We start from the raw sequence: 25802 nt of genomic DNA on the forward strand, positions 1-25802 counted from the left end.
AGAGCAACTGAGACTTTATTGGAAGCTGGCAGCACAGTAGCTAAGAGAAGGAGCTTTGTGCGGAAGTCATCTTCTTGGTGACCTTACAGCGCAACCCAGCCAATAGCTTTGTGATCAGCAGCTCTAAGGTCAGCTGGTCCCGTACTGCAGATCTGGGGACTGATGCTGAAAGGCAGGGTATGCGGGTGAGTGTGCTTGACTACCAATGTGATCCTATGCAGAGTTACTCCAGTCTAAGTCTTGGACTCATTACTCATTGGGTGTCACCAGGCCAAACCTTGTCACTCTGTTTAATACCTCTAAGGGCTGTTGGGAGGATAAAATGGAATATGCCATGTCTACCATCTTGACCCCTCTAGGGGAAGAGGTAGGCATGTACTTTTAAAATACCATATATTCTAGAGAAAGAGTTTCAGCACAATAGGAGGGGGAGCTTTTAGGGGGCCTCACCCACAAGCCCCAGGGGAGCATAGGATGCCAGCTGCAGCTGCACTTCACTGGGGAGCACTTAACACCACTGAAGGAACACTTAGCACTAACACCTAAGGGGGAAAGCAAAGCCCATCCTGTGTGACTCATTTCAGGGACCCCATCTGGAGGCACAACCTGAAGGAGAGACTACCACACTGATAGTTGAGCAGGGACAGGAATCTAGCTTCTCAACCAGGGAGTCCACACCTCGCCCCCCACTCCATACACTTTGTAGAAGTATGAATACTGCCTTGACAATATGGGAGAGAGCGGGATACAAAACAAAATTGGAGGAGGAGGAGGGCGACGGTGGTGGTGGTGGCTCCTGACTTTTCAAAGCAATTGATTGGCAGCTGTACCATCTTCAGGTTGCAATTGGCTGAGGATATTTTGTCAAAAGCTGCAAATATTCATTGTGACTGGAGTTTTACTTTACTAGGAAGCAATACCCATTCCTCCTTTCCAGGTTTTCATGGCATTTGAAGGACTAACTTGGAGATGGACACTTCTGTCTGTCACCACCTTTCCTGAAGGTCAGATTTCCCAGTACAACAGCCCCCTCCACCTGGGGGGAGGGCAGAGGGAAACGTAGACTGGGCAAGTCCCTGTAAAAATGTATAAGCCAGGCAGGTAGCCCAAGAACACAGTACTGTGCCTGGTTCTTCAGAATGGAATCAAATTAGCCTACTCTGAAGTAAATGCACTTGCTATTTGCAGTTAAAGGTAAGCAGTCTTCTCCGGAACAAGGTTCCTAGAACCAAAAATTGCTAATAAAAAAGTTGGAGTTCTGATGGTTTTATATTCACAAGACTCAAAACTGAAATTCTGCTTACCAGGAATACCTATTACCTGCCCACCTGAAATACCTTCGGGGAGGGAGACTACACTATCACACTTTTAGAAATAAGAGAGAATGTGCCAGGCTTTAATTTGCACAAATATGTTAAGAAAGTCTATTGTTGGTGATCATTTGGTCCTCTTTGAAGGATTCAGCCTTGATTTGAAGGTGGGAGTTGCATCCCAGTTTAGAGGCTAAATAGATTCCTTCATCTTTTACACTGCTCAGTGAATTGACACAAATAGCAGTAGACTAATTGTCTCCAGAAGTGGTGAAAAAGAATCCACGAATAAAGCTTTTCTTGGTTTGTCTGGGCATGAGAATCATAGAGTTGGAAGGGACCTCCAGGGTCATCTATTCCAACCCCCTGCACATTGCAGGAAATTCAGATACCTCCCTCCCACACCCCCAGTGTGGCTGAATGATCAGCTCCTCCTTCCCTCCTAATAATAATTTTAAAACCTTAGGTGATCTAAACAAGGATATCAAGAGTGTGGGACCTTTCACCAAGCTGTGCTGAGCCCTACAAATCATACCTAAGCTTGGAGCTGTGCAATCCCCTAAAGCACAGTCTACCAGCTTGCATAAGGGTGACCTCAGAGTAAAAGGAGTACTATTAAGGAATACCTCCCTTGCTGTGATGACGGACATGCAACAAACAGACAGGCCATCCAGGCATTGGCCACCTCCCTATGCAGCTTCTTCTGTCCAGTCTACAGAGCAAAGGCGAATCCTTCTCTTTAGCACCATGAAGGTAGAAAAGGACACACACCCCACAAAAATATGCAGAGCAGTATAATTTTGTACATTTTTAAAGGACTATGATCAATGGACTCCCAAAGGGGAAGGAGTTCAGAATTAGTTAAAAAAAATAAAGGGAAAAAACACAGAGAGGGAAGGAAATTAGGCTTTTTAGTTAGTTTATAATATCTATCGATTAAGGAAAAGTTCCCAGTCATTTATCCCTCCTTCACACTCCATTAGTTGGTGTGGTAAAGAACTCAGAACAATTCAGAATGCTCCCACTATTCAAGTAGGCAACTGCCCCGCTTTCTTCTGAGTGGCAGATTGTGGTAACCCCTTTAAAAACATTCCTGCAAATCATAGGACAAAAAAAAAAAAAACCCTTAAGCAACATCAATCAAAAGTGAAAGGAGGGCCTTCATCCAGATTTATTTCACAAGCAAATTCATCCAAAAAAATGTATTAAATACCGGGCTGTCTGCATTTAAACAATATGTACATAATACAAACCGCAGGCACAACAAACACCTGCAAGGCTACGTCCATCCTATTTTTCCAGGTAGGAAAGCAGCCCACAGTTCATAACTTTAATTCTAATTCATTTTGGCTACTAGTTAGAGATAGACCATTGGCTCACTCGCACAGCCGTGCAGCTGTGTTCTTTAATAACCTAGTCAAAGGCAGAAAACCAGCTGTGATGGGCAAAGGGCCAGTGGATTGCAGCTGTTTCAAGGCCCAAGAGCTTCATGGGAGGGGGGAAGTTGAATCCTTCGTTTCCTAAGCAGGTGTGAACTGTGTGGGATGCTCCAGGGGAGACAGGAGCGACTGTTGATGTAGCTAACTTCACGTTTAAAGGCTCAAGCCACTTCACACCCATCCTCCAAGGAATAGCGGGGTCATGACGCAAAGGCAGGCAATGGCAAACCACCTCGGAATGTCTCTTGCCTTGAGAACCCTCTGGGGTCACCATAAGTCAGCTGTGACTTGACGGCAAAAAAAAAAAAACAACCTGCAGCCAGTAGGCTGAGAGGTCGTGGCTTGACTAATGAAGCTTGTGGCAAAAGGGACAGACCTTCACTGTGTAATCCTAAAACCACTTTCCTGGTAGCAAGTCCCGTTAAATAGACCTGAGCAAGATTCTGAGTAGATCAGTTTAGGTTTCCTTGGGTTTCTTGAAATGGGGCTGTGACTCAGTGGTAGAGCATTGGCTTGGCATGCAGAAGGTCCTGGTTTTAGTCCCCAGTGTCTCCAGTTAAAGGGATCCAGTAGCTGATGATGTGAAAGACGTCTTCCTGAGACCCCAGAGAGCTGCTGCCCACCAGAGTAGGCTGCACTGATCCTGATGGACCCGTGGTCTGATTCAGTATAAGGCAGCTTCATATGTGGACAGCAATCCTTTAAAAAAACACATAACATCTTCTTGGGTCAAAGCCCACTGAATATCCTCCATAGGGCAAGATAGCTAGATGGGGTCATAGACAACCACACAGGAAAACAGGAGGGGCCCCCCACACCCACACACCCCTTATCTTCTCTCCCCTTCAGGGATTAATTGTTCCTGAGGCTTGAACAATCTGTTCCTGAAAGAAGAAAAAGAAACTATAGACAAAAAGATGGTCACTAGTGGCTTCTGCCTCCCTATTCAACTGCGTTCTCCTTCAGCTTTTTCAATTTGATTCCAGAAGAACATCAGCAGGGGTTATTTCCCCCCTCCCCTAAAGTAGGAACGCACAGGAACGCAGTTCCAGATGGCTCGACATCAGGGTGTGTGGTCTAATATGCAAATGAGCCCCTGCAGGGCTTTTTCTACAAAAGTCCTTTGTGAAACTATGATGACATCAGGGGGCGTGGTCAAATATGCAAATGAGTTCCTGCAGGACTTTTCCCACAAAAAAAGCCCTGAACATCAGAATTCCGACATGTAAGAGCCTGGTTTATACATGAAAGCAATCGGAAGCCTTCAAGACTAGCAATGTTATTCCAGAGAAAGGTTGTGTGCCCCAGATTCAATGAAATCCAATACGAGGTTTGAAAAATGAAAAGCAGGATCAAGGGGGCCTTTGGTATAGGTTTTAGCTCACTTAGAAAAACTAGTGGATGGTCTCTTGTCTGAACACTTCCCCCTGCACTTCCTGCATTTCACAGCTCATTGACCCTGGCTGCTGTTTTTTTCCTCTCCCAATATCTGGTATAGAAAGCCACTGCACTGCATCTGAGGAAGTGGGTTCTAGTTTACAAACACCTGGACTGGAGTAAAACTGTGTAAATTTTTCAGGTGCCTATTTATTTTTGCTGCAATAGGTTTGCACAACATCATGTTGGGGAGGAACGGTGGCTCAGTGGTAGAGTATCTGCTTAGGAAGCAGAAGGTCCCAGGTTCAATCCCTGGCATCTCCAAAAAAAGGGTCCAGGCAAATAGGTGTGAAAATCCTGAGCTTGAGACCCTGGAGAGCCGCTGCCAGTCTGAGAAAACAATACTGACTTTGATGGACCAGGGGTCTGATTCAGTATAAGGCAGCTTCATATGTTCATCATGAACATCTCTCTAGGAGTGGGCCTTTAACTGCTAGACATCTTTAAAGATAAATAACAAAACCCAACACTAGCTGTGGCCTGAGTATTGCATGGTTGGAGAGCAAAGCTATGGCTCAGTGACAGAGCACATGCTTTGCATGAAAGGTCCCAGGTTTAGTCCTCCATGTTTAAAAGTACACAGGTAGGAGGTGTTGGGAAAGACCCAGGAGAACTGCTGCCAGTCAGAGAAAACAATCCTGAGTTAGAACAAAGAATGGTCTGATTCACGGTAAGACAACGTAATATGTTCTGAAGCAAAATACTTCTTCAGTCCAGGCAGACAAAAAAAAAAATACGTCTTCCCACACAAATAACCTGTGGAACTCACTGTCATGGATGTGGTCATGGCCACTAAAAGGGCAGGATGAATTCATGAAGGACACAGCCACACAGGGTATAAGCCATGGCTGTTGAATGGGATCTCCACATTGAGAGGCAAGAAGTGTCTGAATGTCCATTGCTGAAGAATAGCAGGAGGTGGCCACTGTGCTCTCCATAGCTAGACCATGGTTCAGATGGCTCATTAATCTGATCCAGCAGAGATCTTCTTAGGTTCTTTTAAACAATGAGGCAGTGGTGGTGAGCAGAAGGTAGACAGTAGTTGATGTTGTCTGCAGAAATTCTTGCAAAGAATGGTGGATTAGGCAGACCTCGATCTCCTCTTGTGTTCTAAAGCAAGAATGCATACTCAGAACCCATCCTGAAGGCAGAAGGCACTTCATAGGCCATACCTATTCCTCGTTATCCTGCCCTCCTTCTAAGGAGTTCAGGACAGTATAAATAGCTCTCCCTTCCTCCATTTTATCCTCACAACAACCCTGTGAGGTAGGTTAGACTGAGAGAGAATGACTGGCCAAAGTCACTCAGCAAGCTTCCATGGCAAAGTAGGAATTCAAACCCAGTCCATGTGAACCAGTACATCATGTTGGCTCTTGACCAACAGATAAAACTATGTTTCAGTTCTCTGCAGAGCTTTACCTCTGGGAAATTTTTGCAAAAGGTTGCATGTCAGATGTGAAATTCTCCCTATGAAATCAAACATGGTTTTCACATCTTGCTAAGGATTATGAGACCAAAACACAGCAATTCCTGGAGGAGGATTTAACATTATATTCCCAAGTGAATGTAAAACTTATCAGTATACAAATGTCATGATTTAAAAATGGGCTTCTTCCTTTATCAATAGATTGTCTGAACAAAAACACTGTTAGAGTTATAAAATGTGTTAATTTTCCCTCTCAGTTCAAAGGATTTTGTCTTTCTTTTTTTTTTTTGACATAAAATTGTTTTTGGTCAAGCCAACTCCTCTTAAAGTGCAAGCGGAGAGAAGGTTCATTCAAAGAAAAAGAGGGTCCCTACTGGTTGGGGTCATTGAAATAACTCTTGTCACCTTCAATGTCCACCTCTTGGTCAGAATCATCTGAGATGTCAGACTCAAGCTCTTCCTGGGAAGCTGGTGAGGGGGTGTACCGTGGCAGGTTGGGTGACACCTCCTTATCTGGCTCACAGCTTAGACAGCTCTCTTGTCTCGGATCCTGGCTGTCCCCATTCTCAGATTCTTCTTTTTTGTTGGCTTGAGGGTTCTCCTGAAACAAAAGTTCCTGTTAATAGCTAAGCAAAGAAAACACATAATGAATGAACACATCAAGAGAGGAAGCCATTGACAGGAATGAGAGCAAGAAGAGGTGGAGTGGAGATCTCTTGTTATGCTCTATCATGCAGAGAGGCCGTGGCTCAGTGGCATACTGCTTGGCATACAGAAGGTCCCAGGTTCAAACCCTGACACCTCCGGTGAAAAAGATCTGGCAGTAGCTGATGTAAAACACCTCTGCCTGAGACCCTGGAGAGCTTCTACCAGTCTGAATAGACAATACTGACTTTGATGTACCAAGGGTATAAGGCAATATAAGGCACCTTCAGTGTTCATGAGAGTCTAGCCTATCGGAAGGTGCCACCCTGCACCCTTCCACCTTCGGAAAGTGCCACCCTGCAAAGGCCTTCTCTGTGGTGGTTCCCACCTTGTGGAATGGCCTAACTGAGGAGGTGAGTTGACTTTTGTGGCAAGTGCAGCTGAATCCCAGGGCCCCCTAGTTGTACTCCAGCATTCTCAGCACTACATCACACTGCTCGACTTCTACTGTTGAAGTCTGGCTAGGAAGGAAATGCCGAAATGAGTTAAGTGCTTGCAGCAAGGTAAAGTATGGAAGGGAGCAGGATCCACCTCCCTTCACCCATGTGCAGGGCCGGCTCTGCCACTAGGCAAACTAGGCAATTGCCTAGGGCACCGGCCTCCTGGGAGCACCAAACTGGGTGCCCCCATGTGACTTAGTAACGTTATCAATGTGGGGGGGGGGGCGACCATAAGTTAACCTTACCTAGAGTGCCAGTTTAGAGCCAGCCCTGCCCATGTGTGTGCTCAGGTTTTGTTTAAAGCTAGCCCTCCCCCTTGGTTTTCTACAGGCGGACTTGGGTATGAACTGACAAGGATCACCCTGCTAAAATGTTTGCTTGACTTTGTCTATCCAACAATGCAACCCAATCTGGGCCATTCCCCAATGGCTATTTTTAAATAAAAACTAGAGATGCCTGGTGGTCCTGTGCTCCTCATCACGGATCTCTCATGTAGATACTTCCTGACCACAGAACTCAGTCCAGCTTGCCCTACTCTGTGTTTTCTATTGCCCTTATTCATCTTGAACCCTGTTTCTTGCCATTCTAGAATTATTTGTCTCATACTTAAAGCCACTACTCTTGATTTGTCTCACCCTTTGAGTCTGAGGAATCTTTCACAGTCCTCCCCTTTGCTTTGCAAATGACCCTTTACAGAAAATGACAAAAAAAGGAACTGTCAAAAAGGCTGATTCACAGGGTCACACCCTAGTCGTATGTTGATTCGGGTCCATGAAAATGAAATTAAATCTATGAATTTAAAACCACAAACTCCGACTTAAAGAAGTGGTGCGGTGAATTAGTTACACTAAAGAAAGTGACAGAGATAGAGCTGATCCCCAAAATTTGCTGCAACAAAAGGCTCAAGAACACTGACATGCTCGAATAAGGAATATTGGCTGTTTATCTCATTATGTATACTTAACCCATTTTCATTTTATGTATTCTTTTTTTCTAATGGCAAACTAGAATGATGTTTATATTGTATAGAATGATGTTAAAAAGTAAATTAGGAGGACAAGAACTAGGAAATACATGTCCTTTTGTTTTACCTAGACTTTCAGCAACAGCAATTAACAGGCAACTTTTATTACCTTTTATTGCTATCCAGACAAATCGCCTTCTAATTTATTATACTATTTTGCCATTTGATCCTTTGTATCAGTTTACACTCTTAACCCACCAACTGCATGTATTTCAGCCCACTGTCCCCTCCTGAAGTAGTATGCATGCATACGAAAGCTTACATTCTGAATAAAATTTTATTGGTCTTAAAGGTGCAACTTGACTCCTAGTTTGTTCTACTGACATGCTCCGGCATATCTGACCCAGTCTCAGAGTCTCACCCCCTAGCCCACTTTACTGATATTTACAGCTCAGTGAAATGCTTGCTTGCACAGAAGTAACGTGAGTTCAATATTATCTATCCCCAAGCAAGTGGGCTGGAAGACACAGCAGTTCTCCAGAACTCTTCAGCAGGGCAGAGGTTGGTGCTACAGGAGATGTGTTTTCCACTTTGAATGACCCAACCTCATTAAATTTGCTGGTGTCTGAGATTGTTAAAATCTGCAGATTTGGGTACCTTTTCATCAGGCACAAGATTTCGTGTGTGTGTGTTTCTCCCCCTTTCCTGGGAGGGGAGTGTGTTGTTTTGCTCAACCACCAACTGGGGATTATGGTTGGCCCCAATCAAAGAATGTTGCACTCCTGATGCTGGTTCTAACAAACCAATAGGGCTACCTGAAGCTTCTATCCCCTGAAGATAGAGTTTTTGATCCTTTCTCTCCTGATCAGAATAATCCAAGTTTAAGTTTAAGCCGCCCTGAGCCTGCTTTGGTGGGGAGGGCGGGATATAAATTAAAAATTATTATTATTATTATTATTATTATTATTATTATTATTATTATTATTATTATTATTATTATTATTATTATTATTATTAAAGTTTATTAAATTTATACCCCACCCTCCCTGCCAAGGCAGGCTCAGGATGGCTTACAACATTAGTCATAATAACAATAAAAGACTGACACATTGGTACCTAATATGATGTTCCCAGCAGCCTCTGGTGATCAGGTTTCCTTACAAGCGGCTGAATGGGCGGGGGTGAGAGGAGCAGAGGGCCTGTACCAAGGAGACTAATAAAAAGGAAAGGGATACCAACTGCAGCCCCCCTCCCCTGTAAAAGCCCCTGAACCTGTGTACGTGAAAGGAACAATCTCCCCGCTGTTCTTTGTCTCCTCCCTCTTAGGGTTGCCACCAAACCTGGAGAAAAATGTCCTGTCTTTTTAATAGAGACTTGATGAGCCATTAGAAGTTTCACCTGCCTTTAAGCTGCTATTAAAGGGACAATTTTTTCCAGGCTTGGTGGCAGCCCTGCTCTCTCCTCCTCGTTTAGTGGTCTGATATATAATTTGGGTGAGGGGGGGCAGACCACACCCTACCCCTGGATGGATGGCTCAACCAATCTGTTTGTACTGGTTTGCTCCACCGGCACTTTGGGTCTTAACCCCACGCATGCCGACAGGAAATGAATCCTATTGAGTTCAGGGGGGGTTGCTTCCAAACAGACCTGCTCAGGACTGCTCCTTTTGTTTCCGATCTTGCAGAGCCAGCCCTATGCATGTTTACTCAGAAGTAAGCTCCATCATGTCAATGGGACTTATTCCCAGGTGTGCCTAGAATTGCCGTCTTAAACTTTCCGGGGTTGGTAGACCACCACGAAATACAGGGAAATCGGATCCGATTCCAGTGGGTGCCTCTCTGCTTTGGTGCGTGCAAACGGGCAAAAAGGGCAGGCGAGCAGGAATGTAAATACGCGGGAGAAAGGAATAGCCTGAGCCGACCTGGTCAGGCTGGAGGGATATGTGGGGTGTCCCCAAGGCTCCCCGAGCCCCTGGCCCTGACCCGCAGCGCAGGCCGGGATTTCAGCGGTTGGAGACCCGAGTGAGGCTGCTGCATCGGAACTTGCCTTCTCCAAGACTCGCCCCTTTCAGTTTAGTGGTTCTAATAGGAGCTAGACGGGTTACAGTCGTCCAGGTTTTTGGAAAAGTTAAATAGGTTGGGGGAGGGTTTGGGGGGGGGGTTGTTTTTAGATTGAAATAGCCTATCCCAGGGGTGGGCAAACTTCGGCTCGCGAGCCACATGTGGCTCTTCCACACATTTTGTGTGGCTCTCGAAGCCCCCACCACACTGTCGGCTGGCTTAAAGAAGGCATTTCTCTTGGTTAATCACTTCTTCGAGCCAAGCCATCTGGTGTCTTGGAGAATTCATTTAAAGTTAAAGTTGCTTTCTTTCCAACTCTCTCTTCATAATATCTATTCGCTTCTCTCCCTCCCTCCGTGTCTCGTGGCTCTCAAACATCTGATGTTTATTCCATGTGGCTCTTACGTTAAGCAAGTTTGGCCACCAAACGATACCCAGCTGGTCAACTAAGCGCTTTTTTCATTAATAATATATAATAACAATAATATTTCAAAGTAGGTGTCACCCCCTTGGGAAAAAAACCCGGAGGTCGCAGGAGAGGCTTCCCAGCGCCCGCGTCCCCTCGTGCGCCTGCCCCAGCCCCCTGGAGAGCAGCACCCCCTGCGCGACCCGCCCGGTTCCTTGGGGAGGCGAAGGGAGCGCGAGGTGCCCGGGCGGGCGGTTGCCTACCTGCTTGAGGCGTCTCCATTTCGCTCGTCGGTTCTGAAACCAGGTCTTGACCTGAGATGTTCGACGGGGCGGGGGAAAGAGAGAGAGAGAGAGAAAAGGGCAGGTTAAGCGACAGCGGCGGAGGTTGCGATTTCATCCCCGGAGCGCGCCTACTTGGGAGTCATACAGACACCAAGGAGCAGGGCAGCTCTTGCGGAAGGAAATGAAACGAGGAGCGGGAAAGGGATCGTGGCCCCTGCCTGGCTCCCAACGCCTTCGCTCCCCCTCCCAGCGCAGCAAGGATCGAGGCGACTGAGGTGCAACGGGCAGAAGACTCCCCCCTGGGCAGCCTCTGCTGGGACTGGGGGCCAGGCGTGGAGGAAACAGCCGCCTCGCCCTGGCCGCCTGAGAGGCCTCTCCCAGCCAAGCGCAGCCGCGGCCAACCGGGCAGCCCCTGTGCACTCAGCGCACTCCTCTCGGCCCCCGGGACTCAAGCCCCACCAGACGTCCTTATTTAGACCCCGCTTCTCTCCCCAGAAGGGATCCAAGGAGGCTGGCGAAAGCTGCCGTCACGCACACTAAAGAATGCACTTGCAATCCACCTCCCGACTGGATTTTACTGCGCGAACTGGGGAAATCCAGTTGGAAAGTGCATCGAAAGTGGATTGGAAGCGCATGATTCCTCAGTGGCGCTGGGATCCGGCAAGCCCCGTAGCAGTGGCGGCGTCCGCTCCGTCCCCGGTGCTGGGCGCTTTGCATAGGACTGGGCCCCGGCACTGTCTCTCACCTGCCTCTCGCTGAGCTGCAGCATCTTGGCCAGGCGCTTCCTCTCGGGCGGGGAGAGGTACTTCTGCGTCTCGAACTTCTTCTCCAGCTCCATGGTCTGGTCGTTGGAGAAGCGCACCTGGCCGCCCTTCCGCTTGTGCAGCGGCCTCTGCATGAAGGGACTCCACAGCAGCGGCTTCCCTGCGGGAGAAACGGGACGGCAGCCGTTGGAAAGGAGACCCCGGTCCGTCCCCGAACCGGGGCCAGCTTTCAGGGTAGAGGAGCGCACACCCCACCACACACCGGAGATCACGCCTGTCCACACCCCCCGAGTTAATCCGGAGTGGATCCGTTTGCTCGGATCAGAGTCCCGTCGGGTCCTCAATGAAACAATGGCGCTTTCACACGCACTAAATAGCGTGCTTCCAATCCACTTTCGGTGCATTTTGCAACTGGACTTTGCGGAGTGAAAGGTAAGGTCCGCTTGCAACGTGTCCTCCCGAAGCGGATTGAAACGGCATTATTTAGCATGTCTGAAAGCGCTCTTCGTGGGAATGCTCTGGTTTAAATAGGGTGCTGCAGACAGAGGCCATAAGTGTGCCTAGGAGGACATAAAGCGGAACTCCTTTTAGCCCGGTTGGACCCAGCCCCCCTCCCTCCCCCAGTTCCTTTGGATTCAAATGGATGAAGTGGGAGCCTCGCGCTCCAATCCTGAACAGCTAGGAGCTCTCGGATCCTAAGCAAAAGTCAACTCTCACGCATTTATGTACTTTGGATTGTTCTAGCAGTCCCCCCCCCCCCTCGAAAAACCTGATCGAACGTCACCCAGATTGGACACCCCTCTTTCATTCATAGATAAACTGTGGGGAAAGTCTCGCCCTCTTGGATCTCTCTTACTGTCGCGAAAGGAAATGGGTTTTGGCTGGGGGGGGGGGATGTCTCTCAGAGAGAGCAGAGCAGGCAGCCCTGCAGGGATTTTTGTTGTGGATTAATCATAATTGATTTAATTGTAAACCTGTGCGCATAAAACCAAGACCTCGCTACAATATGCGCTTCAGTAAAGCCTCCAGCGAAGGTTTTGGGCTCCAGAGGCGCAACAAATGCCTTTTTGTGGCTCTGCGGGACACTGCTGCGGGCCATAGAGAAGAGAAACCCCGGGGACATCGTCGGCGCTCAGGCAGCGTTGAGGTGCTGCGTAGACCGCTGCAGCGCCCTGGGGCTGAGAGGAGAGACTCCTTCCCAAAGAACAAGGCTTCCTTTCCCCCCAATGACTGCAGAGGTCCTCCGCTCCAAACCCACTCCTTAATATGGTTTAGGCTAAAGCGGGGGTCCCCTGCCTTGTGGAGGCTGCAGGCACCTCATGAATTCTGGGGGCAGCACCACCGGCTGGGCGCAGCAGCACACCAGTGGCTGCCACAGAACGCTAACCCAGCGCAGATCCTTGCGGTTGGGGGGGGGGGGGGGGCAGCTGCTGCCAAAGCAACATTTCCAAAAACTCTGCACAGCCGATCAAATCTCCAGGGGTCAACAGGAAACCTGGCTGTGGGGGGGGGTGGAAATCCCCACCCGGCCCCAATCCACGTCCTAAAAACACTGGGCGGGCACCAAGTTGGGGATCCCTGGCTAGAGTAACTCTGCACAGGGCTGCACTGTACTCTTGCCTAAAACAGTGACATTTCCGCCCCCCCCCTTCTCTTCTGGGCTGAGCCCAGCCTGCAGCACCAAATGACGTTTGGAATCCCGAGGAGAGCTCCGGGGCGATTTTCAGGCCACCCACCGGCTGCCTCTGACGCCCCTTGCTTCTCCCCCAGACACTCACGAGACCCCACTCTTCTGCCCCAACCAGCATCCCAGACAATCACCCCCCCTTGCCTCCCATCCGGCACCGAAAAGGATTCGCACCCCCATCCCTCCTTGGATACAGGGGGAAGTGGGGCTGGCGGCCCAGTCAAGGTTTTGTGGGTGCCTGCTGCGTTAACTCTGTAGATGAGATTGAAACCGAGGCGCATAAAAATCAAAACCGGTTTACTCGACCCTTCCATAAAGCTAGCCCTCCTTGTTAGACCATCCTTCTACAATCCACTCCTAGGATATCAAAACAGCCTTTACAAAAAACGCAAGACCTATCTGTTTCTTAAAATATTTGCACACCGACTTTCTGTACACAGTAAAGTCCAAGGCAGCTCAGGACATGCACCAAAATACGCAGCAATTAGAATCGCGGGGGCGATGTGTTTTGACCCGTTTTAGGTGGCAGCCGCACGCACAAAATCATCCACTTTCCAGCTGGGTTTTACTGAGCGAGCTGGCAGAATCCAGCTAGAAAGTATATTGAAAGCGCAGGGTTTCGTGTATTGACTGCAGCCCCACACTAGACCTTTAATCCTGGCGCAGCCCTGTCCCCAAACTGAATCTCTGCTCTAGAATCATAGAATCTTGGTCGCCCACAGGAACGTGGGCAGCGAAACCAGCAGCCAAACCAGCCATGGCTTTCTCTTAACGAGTAAAATTGGTCTCCGTTGATTCCAGCCATCCCCAACGTAAAGCTACCGGGGATAGTAAACCCAAGTGCGTAAATGCAGAGGAAACTTGCGCCTCTGCCAGATCTGCCTTGCGAGGAATTGCTGGGCCTCACAACGACTCAACGACTCGAGGTAGGTTAGGCTGTTCGAGCGGGGCAGGATCCCAGGCAGATAGATCCCAGAGGGCAGCCGCGCTGGCCTGCCCTGAAGCAATAGAGCAAAGCAGTAGACAAGGGTCACCTTTAAGACCAACAACGTTTTATTCAGAATGTAAGCTTTCGTATGCTCTAACTGGACTGCCTGGATCCCAGGCAGACTTTATTCGGTCGTTGCTCTCACGCACACTAAAAGATTGCACTTTCAATCCACTCTCCAATGGGATTCTGCCAGTCCACACAGTAAAATCCAGTCGCAAAGTGGATTGTTTAGTGTGTGTGATCACAGGAGTCGCTCCTACCCAGCCTAGCCTGATATATCCTCAGATTTCGGAAACTAAAAACAGGGTGAGCTGCGGGCCGGTCAGCAGCAGTGTTCCCTCTAAGCTAAATCCAAATAGGCAGCCGTGTTGGTCTGAAGGAGTAGAACAAAATAGGAGTCAATTTCACTTTTAAGACCAACGTAGTTTTATTCAGAACGTAAGCTTTCCTGTGCATGCACACTTCTTCAGACTTCTTCATTCCTCGTCTGGAGAAGTGTGCATGCACACGAAAGCTTACGTTCTGGTTGGTCTTAAAGATGCAGTTGACTCCTATTTTGTCCCTCTAAGCTAAGTTAGCATGAGCTAGCTCACAGATCTTTAGCCTCCAGCTCACACCTTTTTGTCTTAGCTCAGGAAAAATGGCCTCAGAGCACAATAATTTATGCAGTGGTAGCTCGCAGCTTTAATGCCAGTAGCTCACAACGTAGAATTTTGGCTCACAAGACTCCACAGCTTAGAGGGAAGATTGGTCAGCAGTGGCCTGAGAAACCACCGAAGAAGTCCAGAGTTGCTGCTATGCTGTGAACGGCGAAGGCAAACCGCCTCTGACCGTATCTTGCGGTGAAAACCCTGCGGGGTGGCCATCCAACCTGACAGCGCTTCATACCGCGAGAACTGCCTGGGATCGCACGTGAAGCTGGGCCCGCCGGCGGCTTCGCTGTCAACTAGATGCACCCCTGGTGGATCGGGCCCCCCTGCAGCTTCCCAAGGGAGAGCGAGAGGAGAAACTCGCCCGCCTGGGGAGCTTTCCCGTCGGAGCAGAGGCCAGTGAGCTGGAAGCCGCCCTGCAATGGGCCGGCGATGGCAACGCTCCTTCCGTCTATGTGTTTCCTCTTGGTCTCTCTCTGTCTCTCCTGCTCTGGCAGCCAGCGCTGCTCCCCTGCCCCGGGTGCTTCGCAGCAGCACGAGAGCGGATTTGGGCAGCTCCAATGCTCCCTCAAAGCTGCGGAGTCTTGTGAGCAAAAATCCTACTTCCTGAGCTGGTGGCATTCAAGTTGTGAGCTCCTGCATCAATTTCGCACTAGAGCCTTAATCCTGGTTTAGCTCCGTTCCCAAAATGACTTTCTGCACTAGAATCAGAGAAACCAACTCTATGACTCTAAGATTCTATGGTTTTAGTGTAGTGGTTAAGTGTGCGGACTCTTATCTGAGCCAGTTTGGTGTAGTGGTTAAGTGTGCGGACTCTTATCTGGGAGAACCGGGTTTGATTCCCCACTCCTCCACTTGCACCTGCTGGAATGGCCTTGGGTCAGCCCTAGCTCTGGCAGAGGTTGTCCTTGAAAGGGCAGCTGCTGTGAGAGTCCTCTCAGCCCCACCAACCTCACAGGGTGTCTGTTGTGAGGGGGGGGAAGGTAAAGGAGATTGTGAGCCGCTCTGAGACTCTTCGGAGTGGAGGGCGGGATATAAATCCAATATCTTCATCATCTTCTTCTTCTAGTATAGAAGTCAGTTTGGGGACAGAGTTAAACCAGGATTAAAGCTCTAGTGTGAAACTGGGGCCCTCGTTCCTGAGCTAAGAAGGCTGTGAGCCGGAGGCTGAAAAACTGTGAGCTAGCTCACACGAACTCGCCTTAGAGGGAACGCTGCTTCCCACTCCGGGCATTTAGCCAACCGATGCGGGGGTCGGAGGATCGCCTGAGGATCTGGGAGCTCCGAGTTCCAGCCTGTAAAGAAGCCGGCTGCTGGGTGACCTTGGGCAAGCCTCTTCCTCCGCCTCATCGACCTCGCGGAGGGGAGGGGAGGATCAAATGCAGCAGGCGGGGAGAAGAGCCTGCAGAACGCATGGAAGAAATGCGAGGCTGCCTTGGAACTTGCAGCCTTTTTACAGACAGGTCTTCCCTGGGTTTTTCATATACACACACACACCCCGAAACCACCTGCCCTCTATCCGGTCTTGAGACAGAGAATTCATTTGGGGTTCAGATAAAAGTACTTCGTTCGGCCTATCCGAAACCTTTCCTCTCCCCCCCCCGCCCACCTCCCTCTACTTATCTTTGGCCCACGAAATTAGAGAGGTCCCCACCGCATCTGCCTTTTCCGTTCTTTAACCCGGCCCCGAGCCTTTTTAGGTGCCAGTGTGGACCCAACAAGAAGCAGAGGAGATCAAGAACCGGAATCGGATTCCCCCGCCCATCGAAGAGCAGTAAGCACATATAAAGGCGGAGGTATTATTACCTACACAACGTCTAGAAACGCCGATGTAAAAATGTTTTAGATAAATAAAAATAAATTGCAGTTCCACCAAAAGCAATACAACAACCCCCGCACTCTTCTAAACCGCTTTAACCAGGTTACTTGCATCCATCCTAGTATGAGAGAGCCTGCAGCCCCAATGAGAAACACTTGTGCCTTCCAAGGGAGGTCTGGAAGGGGTACACCACTTACAGTTTTTCAGGATCTTTTCTGTTGCGTTTCCCCAGGGAAATCAAACACAAAACATAATGTAGGTGCAATATCAAATTTTATCTGCTGAGCTTTCTAAATCCTATTTACTGTCTTTGTATCTGCAAAACAGTAGGTTTATGCCGGCAAAATGACACCCTGATCCTGTACACCTTAGCCGCTTTCACGGAGGAAAATCCAGTTGCATGCGGCTGCTAAAGAGCACTGAAAGCGCATTATCCAGCTCGAGTGAAAAGAATGTCTCTGGGAATCGCTGGAACTCCTCGCTATATCAGCCTAGCCAAGCAGTGACTCCAAGGTAAAGATCCCCTGCCGGACTTGCCTTGCGGCATAAATGTGTTGGATCACAGAGAGCGAAGGAGCCACAGTGCAGGGAAACTTCCCCCGCAATCTTAAAGACACTTTGTCCAGCCCCGGAACCGACAGGAGTTGAAACGGATTTCGGTGGCATGAGAAAGCAAGCGCTGTAGAAATCAAATCTCGCACTAGACCTTTAATCCTGGTTTAACGCTGTCTCCAAGACGACTTCTACACCGAAATCATAGAATCATAGAGTCACGGAGTTGGATTCGCTGATTCTCTGATTCTAGTATAGAATGTCAGTTTGGGGACAGAGTTAAACCAGGATTGAAGGTCTAGTGCAGAACTGGTCTGGGATTTATTCAACAATAACACCTGCCCTCCACTGAAGCTGAAGCTACCATCTTGTTGTTGAATTTATATCCCACGCGTGGAAACGGATTTCGGTGGCACACTTTTAGGGGAAAGGAAGAGCTGAAGAAGATTTGGGATTTATTCAACAACAACAACACCCACGAAGTTGAAGCTACCATCATTGTGGTTGCATTTATACCCTACCCTAACCCACAAGTGGGCTTAGGGCAGTTTACTAGATAAAATATACAGACCAATAAACGCAGAAAAAGACAATGGATGGGGACTGCAGTTATTTCCCCTGGTCGCAGGGTGGGCGGCCCTTCAGAGAGCCGCTGTGGTGCGGTGGTGTACTAGAGGCGAGCGTCGGATCTGGGACTCGGGAGACGCAGGTTCGAATCCCTGCTCTCCCATGGAAGTTGGCGAGGGCCCGCTGGATGACTTTGGGTTCTGAGCCTAACCTACCTCAGGGGCCTGTTGTGATGATAAAACGGAAGCCAGGAGAAAGATGGAAGCCATTCCGGGGGGAAGTCAATCAATCAAATGAAGTCAATCAATCAAAAATGCCCAAAGCTGTTATCAGGCACCATCTCTACAATCCCTAACACGACCCAGGAAATAGATCAAGATGGGCATCTGTGTTAGCCTGTCTGTAGCAGCAGCAAAGAGCCAGAGTCCAGGAAAACCTATCAAGCTGCAATCACGCACACTAAAGAATGCACTTCCAATCCACTTGCGAGCACTTCCCAAATGGATTTTTACTGCGTGAACTGGCAAAATCCGGTCGGAAAGCTCATTGGAAGTGGGTTGAAAATGCATTATTTAGTGTGCGTGATCACAACCAAAGACTAGCAAAACTTGGGGCAGAGGGTGAGCTTTCGTGAGTCATTCTTAACTTCTACAGACGCCCTAGTGTGTTATAAAAGAAGTGAGCAGGGACTTACAAAACGTCCTCCCTTACCACAAATTTTGTTAGCCCTGGAGGCGCTACTCGACTCTTGCTCTTTTCTGCGATCCTGAAAGTATCCAATGACTTGGGCTCAACTGGTTTGTTGATTAGCTATCAACCCCGCTCCAAATATTTGCGCCAGGCCTTCAGCTGAGGGACTCGGGGGTCCACTAAGACCTCGCTCCCCCCGCCACCCACCTCACGCTGAGGCTGGAGCTACCATCTTCCTATGGCCCAGACTAAGATTTGGAGACCAAGGGCGCCAGCTGGAAATCCCTGCCTTCTGTTCATTTATGCTGCTTTGAAACTGTTTTGCTTTTATAGTGGACTATGGTTTCTCTACACTCTGTTCTGTGATCCGCCCTGAGCCAGCTCGAGGGCAGGGCGGAATATACATTTAAATACAACAGATACATAAATATTTAGCGCCGCTCATTGCACCCCATTTCATCGTCGGGCGAAAGGTGCACGCACACCAAAGCTAACATTCTGAATAAGGCTTTGCTGGTCTTAAAGGTGCCGCTGGACTCCAACTTTGCTCGATTTAGGTACCAGGTAGATAGTTATGCCCTGCCTTCCCTTTGTGGTGCAAGGCGACTTAAAATCCCACACACTACACTAAATTAATGTGGTTTACATCTGGATTTTTAATGTGTAAGAATAGCAAAAATCCGGATGTAAAACACATTTAGGCTGTGATCACGCGCACACACACACACACACACACACACACACTAAATAATGCACTTTCAGTCCACTTTCCAACTGGATTTTGCCAGTTCGCACAACTAAAATCCAGTTGGAAGGTGCATTAAAAGTGGATGGAAAGTGCATGATTTCGTGTGTGTGAGCGCAGCCTTAGTGTAGTGTGAACGCCCCGCAATAGTTTCTCCAGCGCGCCTGCCCGGGGGTCTGCCTGGGCCCTGCTCGGAGCCGCGCTCTTGCTTCTGTCCTTCATCATATGACCCGCCTCTGCTCTCGGAGCAGGAGCGCTCGGAAGAAGAGCCATCTCCACGCCACCGGCTTCGAAGGGCGTTCCGGGCTGCGTCCCACAGAGAAGAGAGCGCAGGAAATGTACAAAAGGGAGCCCATGGAAGGCCCTGAGGTCTCCTGCGCCTCCTCGCCATTAGAGGCTGCATTGCAAGGATTTGTCTCGGACGATCCTGTTCTTTTGCTGCGGTGTTCACGCGAACATTCAAACCAACACGTGTGAACGAGGTGAGAGCGACGCAAGGGTAGTTCAGAGAGCGAGCTAGGCTGGCAAGTCGGCTGCTCTGCAGCTAGTCCTCCCCTCCCCGGCAGTTGTAAAGGGCAACAAGACTTCTAAACTTTTTTGGGAGGTGGGATGTTGACAGCGGCCTTCAGAAGTACACCCAGAATGTGCTCAGGGAAATAGCCGGACCGGGATTCTAGGGAGCCCTCAAAACGGAGCAGCAGGCGCTTGTGGCCGCCTCTGAGGGTGGTTCGAACGACAGTTGCTTCCAAAGGCTGAGGTGGCCACCGCGCCCTCCCTCCCTCCCTCCCCACAGCACGACCCGAAACCACAAGCCGGGCTGAACCTAGACTGTCCGGCACTCTAGGCGACTTCTGGCACCCCCTCTGCACTGATAACCTTGCCGAGACAAGGGGGGGGGCACCCAATTTGGCGCCTCCAGAATGCTGGCGCCCTAGGCAATCGCCTAGTTTACCAGACAAGGCGGTCGTTTCAGCAAGGACTGGATGCCCAGCAACACGGACATTAGGGAAATGACACGTCTTTCTGCGATCCCTAAAGACGTTTCCCTTGGCGCAGCCCGGGTCCATCGGACCTCTGAGTGAAAGGCCTATCCAGCGCGCTCCTTAAGGCCAGTCCTTCCGAATTTACTTCCAAGTAAACCAGCACGGGATCGGGACCACCCGGGGGCTGACTGCTGAGCCCCTGCAAGAGAAGGCCGAGAGAGAGAGAGAGAGAGAGAGAGAGAGAGACGGGAGTGGTTTTTTGTTTCTGTCTGGTGGCCGCCGCTGCCTTTGGAAATGCAACATTGTTATTCGAGAATCTGTGTGTGTTTTTTGCCCCCAGTGTGCGTCAGGCTTTAGTAATTCTGGGGCTTTGCTTTGCTTTTTAAAGGAAGCAACGAGTTATTTTCGCTGTCATAAAGCCCCATCCCACACAGAGGAAATGAACAATATCAGAAAAACGGATCCAGGCTATCAGAAGCCGAGTGTTTCCTGAATATGGCTGTATTGAGGATGTCGATAAAATAATCAGCAGCGTGCACGACTCCCGGAGAAGAGGCTGCCCGGGGCGGCCAGGAAAGCACTTAGCAGCTTCTGAGACCAGATTTACTCCTATCGAGAGCTCAAGATATCCTGTATGGGCGGAAAGGGTCAGCCCGCCGGGCCGGACGGCACGCAGGCAGGCAAGCTCGGTCCGCAGTCTTGGAGGCTGCGAAAGAGAGAGAGAGACCCCCCCCCTCGGGGCAGGGAGGGAGCAGAAAGCCCGGGCCTCTCCGGTCTCTGGTTTGTCCTAGACGTCTGTGGGGGGCATGAACTTCCCTCCCCACCTTTGCCAAACAGTCACATTGAACCGCCACCGTGCCCCGATCGCGGTCTATTTCGGGCTCCGGGTTTTCTTTCGAGCTGGGCGCCTTGCCAAGAGTGACACCCGCAAACCCGGCTCTTCCACAGACCCCGCCGCGCTTGAGGATCCTGCCTCTCTACCCCCCCTCACTCCCCCCCCCACGCTTTCCCTGAGGAGGACCCAGTCCAGGGAGGGGCTCCGAGAGAGCCGGACTTCAGTCCCCCGCGCCAGTCGGAGGGGCCGGCCCTCCCTGCGGCTTTCTCCAGAGCAAACACCCACCCAGCCCGCCGAGGCTTCCGCGGCTAAGGCTCCAGGCGCCACAAGAAGGGGACTGAAAGTCCCGTCGAACGAGGCTGCCTTCCAGAGCAATCGACGGGGATGAAAGCCCTTCCAGTGGCGAGTTGGGGCGCCGCCAGTGTGATTGGGTAGGGTTGACTCCCAGGGTAGGGACTTCGCGGCTGCAGCAACCAGAACCGCTCCGGCCCAAGGCCTTCAGGGCTGCGCCAGTATCCCCCCGTCCCGCCCTGCCCGGAGCAGGTCTGGCTCGCCACCCATCTCGGGGCTTCCTCCTCCTCCGGCGCCTGGCTCGGACTCCCTGCGCTCCTGGCCCCCACGTCTTGTGCCCCCAGGTCCAGAGGCCTTTGCAGCTGCCGGGGGGGAGGGGGAGCCCAGAGGACCCCCCCAGCCGACTCAGGAGCGCTGAACTCCGGGGGGAAGGAGTCCCCTGGGCAACTGCGCTGGCAGCAGCGCCATGGAGGCCCCGGGATGCCCCCCGCATCTCTTTCCGCCTGGAGCCCCGACGGGGGGGGGGGTCCCTCTTGGCCCCACCTGGCCTCCCCCCTCCCCTCCCCTCCCGGGCGGGCGGCGGCGCGTGGGGCTTACCGAGGTGGTCGTGGTGGCGCAGGAGGGCGGTGGAGTAGTCTCCGAGGGCGCGGGGGAAGGGGTAGAGGGGGCTCCCGGCGGGCGCGGCGTAGGCTCCGGCGGCGGCGTAGGCGGCGGCGAGGGGGTGGGCGAAGGCCGGGTGGAGGGGGGTGGGCTCGTAGAGGGGGGCGCCGCGGTAGGGGGAGGCGGGCAGGCTGGTGAAGGAGGAGTTGGGCGAGGGCAGGGTGGGCGGCGGCGGCCCGGGGGCGCCCCCTCGCCCCAGGATGTCCTCGATGTAGAAGGGCGTGGGGTGCACCGGCTGCAGCAGCGGCGTGGGCGCGTACAGCGGCTGAGGAGGCCCGGGCGCCGGCCCGCCGGCCTGGTATTGCATGGCTGGCCCGCTCCGCCCGCCTGGCCCTGGCGCGCAGCTCTGCTCCGGCGACTCCGAGGGGCTCGCTCTCCCGGGCCCGCAGGCTTCAAGCGGGTGGAGCCCGGGGGCGGGGCCGAGCCCTCCCTGCCCTCCTGCCGGCCAATGAGCCCTCCGGGCAGAGGGGGCCGGCCACGCCCCTCCGCCCCGCTGTGGTGCCAAGCCCCCCCCCCACCCCCGACGCCGAATCCGCCAGTCCAGCCCGGGAGGAGGAAAGCGCGCCAGGGCGGCGGAGGCACCCCAGAAGCCCTGTGCCAAGGAGGCGCCACTGCCAGGGCCCCGCTGCCCCTCCCGGCCTGCACGCCGAGGGCGGTGGGGGCCTCGCTCATGTCCGACGCCCAGCAGCTGCAGCCCTCGGCTGAATCCCCTGCGCATGTACAGAGTGTGCGCCCGCTTGAGGAGGGTCCGAACCGGAGCCCCGCCTCCCCTCCCCCGCAGTGGCTTCCTGAGCCTTGGGCGGCAGAATCTGGCCGGGATGCCCCGCCCGCCCGACAGGAGAGCCGCTGCCAGTCCGAGCAGAGGACGCCGACCTCCAGTCACGAGCGGCCTGACTCAGCGGGAAGCAGCCGCCACTGGGGTTGGTGTGGCTGGCTCTTCACCGTCCAGGAAGAATCGCAGCCGGCTCCTTCGCCGGGGCCTGCAGAGGTCCCGCTCGTGCTTGCAATGAGGTTTCCCCCGTTCTTCTCCAGGCCAGACTCGACGCTTCTTTAGGGATCCATCCAGGGACATCTTCGTTTTGTCGCGGGAAAAGTCAGAAGATGCCCGCAGCGCAGCTTGGAAAGATCTCCAGGAGCCCCTGGGACTGCTGGCTCTGTTTGCTCCAGGGGAGTGGGAACGGCGCTCTGCACACGCTCAGAGGCACTCGCGCCTGTTCGTAACTTTTGCAGCGGGCACACTTCTGTTCCGGGACAGCCGCTTTTCCCTTTCGCCGATTCAGTTGGAAGGCGGTCCACCCGACTGGGGACCACCAGCGGCCCCTCCCTCCAGCCTGCGCGGAGGACTAAGCGCAGCAGGCGAAGCTGTCGGCGCAACATCCCGACTATAAGGAGGTGCCTACATGACTTCCAGCGGCCCTTGCAGCAGGACACCCCACCCCTCGGGCCGTCCTCCCCGGTGTCCCTGGGAAGTACTTCTTCACCCAAAGGGTGATTAACATGTGGAATTCACTGCCATAGGAGGTGGCGGCGGCTACAAGCATAGACAGCTTCAAGAGGGGGTTAGATAAAAATATGGAGCAGAGGCCCATCCGTGGCTATTAGCCACAGTGTGTATATATATGTGTGTGTGTGTGTGTGTGTGTGTGCATGTGTATGTATGTACATGTGTGTATGTGTGTGTATGTGTACACACACACATATATTGGCCACTGTGTGACACAGAGTGTTGGACTGGATGGGCCATTGGCCTGATCCAACATGGCTTCTCTTATGTTCTTATGTAACAACAGTGGATTTTTTTTTGGGGGGGGGGGGAAGGATGTCCACCAAAACATTGTTAGTGTAGCTAGTATGTTGACAGTGGAAAGTGCTGTCAAGCTGCAGTCAACTTATGGTGGCCCTGTAGGGTTTTCCAGACAAGAGATGAACAGAAATGGTTTGCCATTGCCTGCCTCTGCATAGCAACTCTGGACTTCCTTGGTGGTCTGGAAATTTGCATAGATGGCATTGAAAGAGGCTTAGAAACAGTGAAGGATAGGTCCATCAATAGCTACTAACTAAGGTAACTAAAAGAGCCTCCATATGCACCAGCCTCTGAATAACATGACCTGGAGGCAACACGGGAGCAAAGAATCGGCCTCTGTGCCCTGTTTGTTGACCTCCCCAAAAGCATCTGGTTGGTACTGTATAAAACACAATGCAGGACTAGAAGTGCTATCACACAAGAGATTTGGCCTGATTTAGCCACACCTCCTGATCACACAAGCACATCTGCCCCTGAGCTGCACCCGTTCTCACTCATCTCCAGATGCCTCCTATCCAGATTAAAAAGCCACCTGGATCTTCCCAGTAGTTTCCCCCTGAATCACATTTAGCTACTAACCACACACAAGCAGATGGGCCATTGGCATGATCCAACATGGCTTCTCTTATGTTCTTATATGTCCCCTGCTGAAGGACGGGGTGCGTGAAGCGTCAGGCTCGAGAGGCTTCCTCTACCCACACCCTGGAGTCTTCCCCAGGATACCCAACCGAAGAGAGGGGGGGGACTCGCCTTGAGACCTTCAGGGACCTCCACCACACCATATCAGCGGATCAACCTGCTTCCATCATTCCAGCCTTCGGAGGGAGAGAGCTGATTGTATTGGCTTATTCTGCCTATTCCGCCTTGACTCGCAGTAAGAAAGGCGATCTATAAACAACATAGATAAAATAAGAACGAAAACAACAACACAACTCCCATTAGAGTCCGGTTTATTTTCTCAACCACCTTATCTGAGACTGGATTTCCATGGGGGGGGGGGATTCACTCTCCTCGCCCACCCAACAGCTTATCCCAGACACTTTCAGAGGGCCAGTGTGGTTAGAATGTCAGAGTTGGCCCTGGAGGACCTGAGTTCAAATCTCCACCCAGTCAAGAAGCTCATTTGGGCCACTCGCGCGCAGGCCCGCTCAGGATTCGCCTACCTTACCGGAGAATCGTTGTGAGAACAAAACTGGGGTGAACTCCCCGTGGCGCCCGGGAAAGAAGGAGGGGCTACACATAAACAGAGGGAGTCTATTTTCAGATTTCAGCGGCACCCATTACTTCTTTGAAACTGAGAGCAATACCATTCAACTGGGCGCGGGTGGGGGGCAGAGACTTACTTCCTCCTAAGCAGGGTCTAGGTAGGGACTCCGCTGAGAGGCACAGCCGCGTTCCTCTTGGGGGGGGGAGGCTCAGGCCCCCTGAAGGGTGAGGAGGCTTGAGGGCTTGGATGCCTGGCTGGCCTCGGTTTCCGGCCGGTGGGCCTGGGCAAGAGAAGGCCCCTCAGGGACGCCTCTAGATTGGTTCACGGAATCGCCTTCTTCTCTTAATACTGTGGAGCTCATCAAAATAAAGCCCAACCAAACAAAGCAAAAATAACTTCACTTCGATTCGAAACATCTCCCGCAGCAGCCCTGCTGGAATCGAACTTCTTTCGGGCAGGAATCGGCCGTCTTCTTTGCTTAGAAACCCCATGCAGCTCGCATAGTAGGCACAGCATGCAGCGACTCATACCTCCCCCACCCACCCCCAAACGCGCATGATAAATTATTCAGGAGGAGGGGAATAAAAAATTAGATGATTACTAATTGAATGGACTTTTTTTGTGTGTTTTGTTTGTTCCTGTTCATAACCGTTCCCTCGCCGAAATCCGCAACTGACTGACCAAGAAAGCAGAGGGAGAATGGAAAAAGCCCCGGGAGCCCCCGTTAGTCCTCGCTCTGAACTCAGTCCCATTCATTCCCATGGAACCGGCTGTCGAGGGAGCTGGAAAGACGCCCCCCGCAGGAGGCGAATTAGACCGACCCTGGTCAGTTTCACCCATTTGCTCTCCAACCTTTGCCAATTGCCAACATTCGCTCTCTCCAAAACAATCAGGTACAGGGAACTGAAACTGACCCTTCTGATTACTTTTCTGTCTGGCTTGAATGCCCCTTGGGGGACATTAAACTAGAGAGAGAGAGAGAGAGAGAGAGTTCCCCTTCCCTTCCACCTAATGCAGGTGTCTTAAGGGCCCGACCCGTCTGCCCTTCCGAAGAAGGACGCGGCTGATGGGAACTAATGAAATCTC

The 25802-nt window shown here is 51.5% G+C and overlaps 1 protein-coding gene and 1 non-coding gene across 2 annotated transcripts; one reads left to right on the top strand and one right to left on the bottom strand.

The window, feature by feature from the left end:
* Positions 1-2466: 2466 nt before the first annotated feature.
* Positions 2467-22014, bottom strand: HHEX (hematopoietically expressed homeobox). The gene is made up of 4 exons (XM_060241339.1): positions 21643-22014; positions 11217-11395; positions 10451-10501; positions 2467-6213 (listed from the first exon to the last, which is right to left on the bottom strand). Exons 1-4 carry the CDS (start codon positions 22010-22012, stop codon positions 5983-5985), a joined length of 831 nt encoding a protein of 276 aa, XP_060097322.1. The 5' UTR covers positions 22013-22014; the 3' UTR covers positions 2467-5982.
* Positions 4384-4450, top strand: TRNAP-AGG (transfer RNA proline (anticodon AGG)). The gene has a single exon. It is a non-coding gene; the product is annotated as a tRNA-Pro (tRNA).
* Positions 22015-25802: the final 3788 nt, after the last annotated feature.

The sequence above is a fragment of the Heteronotia binoei genome, chromosome 6 (assembly GCF_032191835.1).
Source record: "Heteronotia binoei isolate CCM8104 ecotype False Entrance Well chromosome 6, APGP_CSIRO_Hbin_v1, whole genome shotgun sequence".
NCBI classification, from domain to species: domain Eukaryota; kingdom Metazoa; phylum Chordata; class Lepidosauria; order Squamata; family Gekkonidae; genus Heteronotia; species Heteronotia binoei.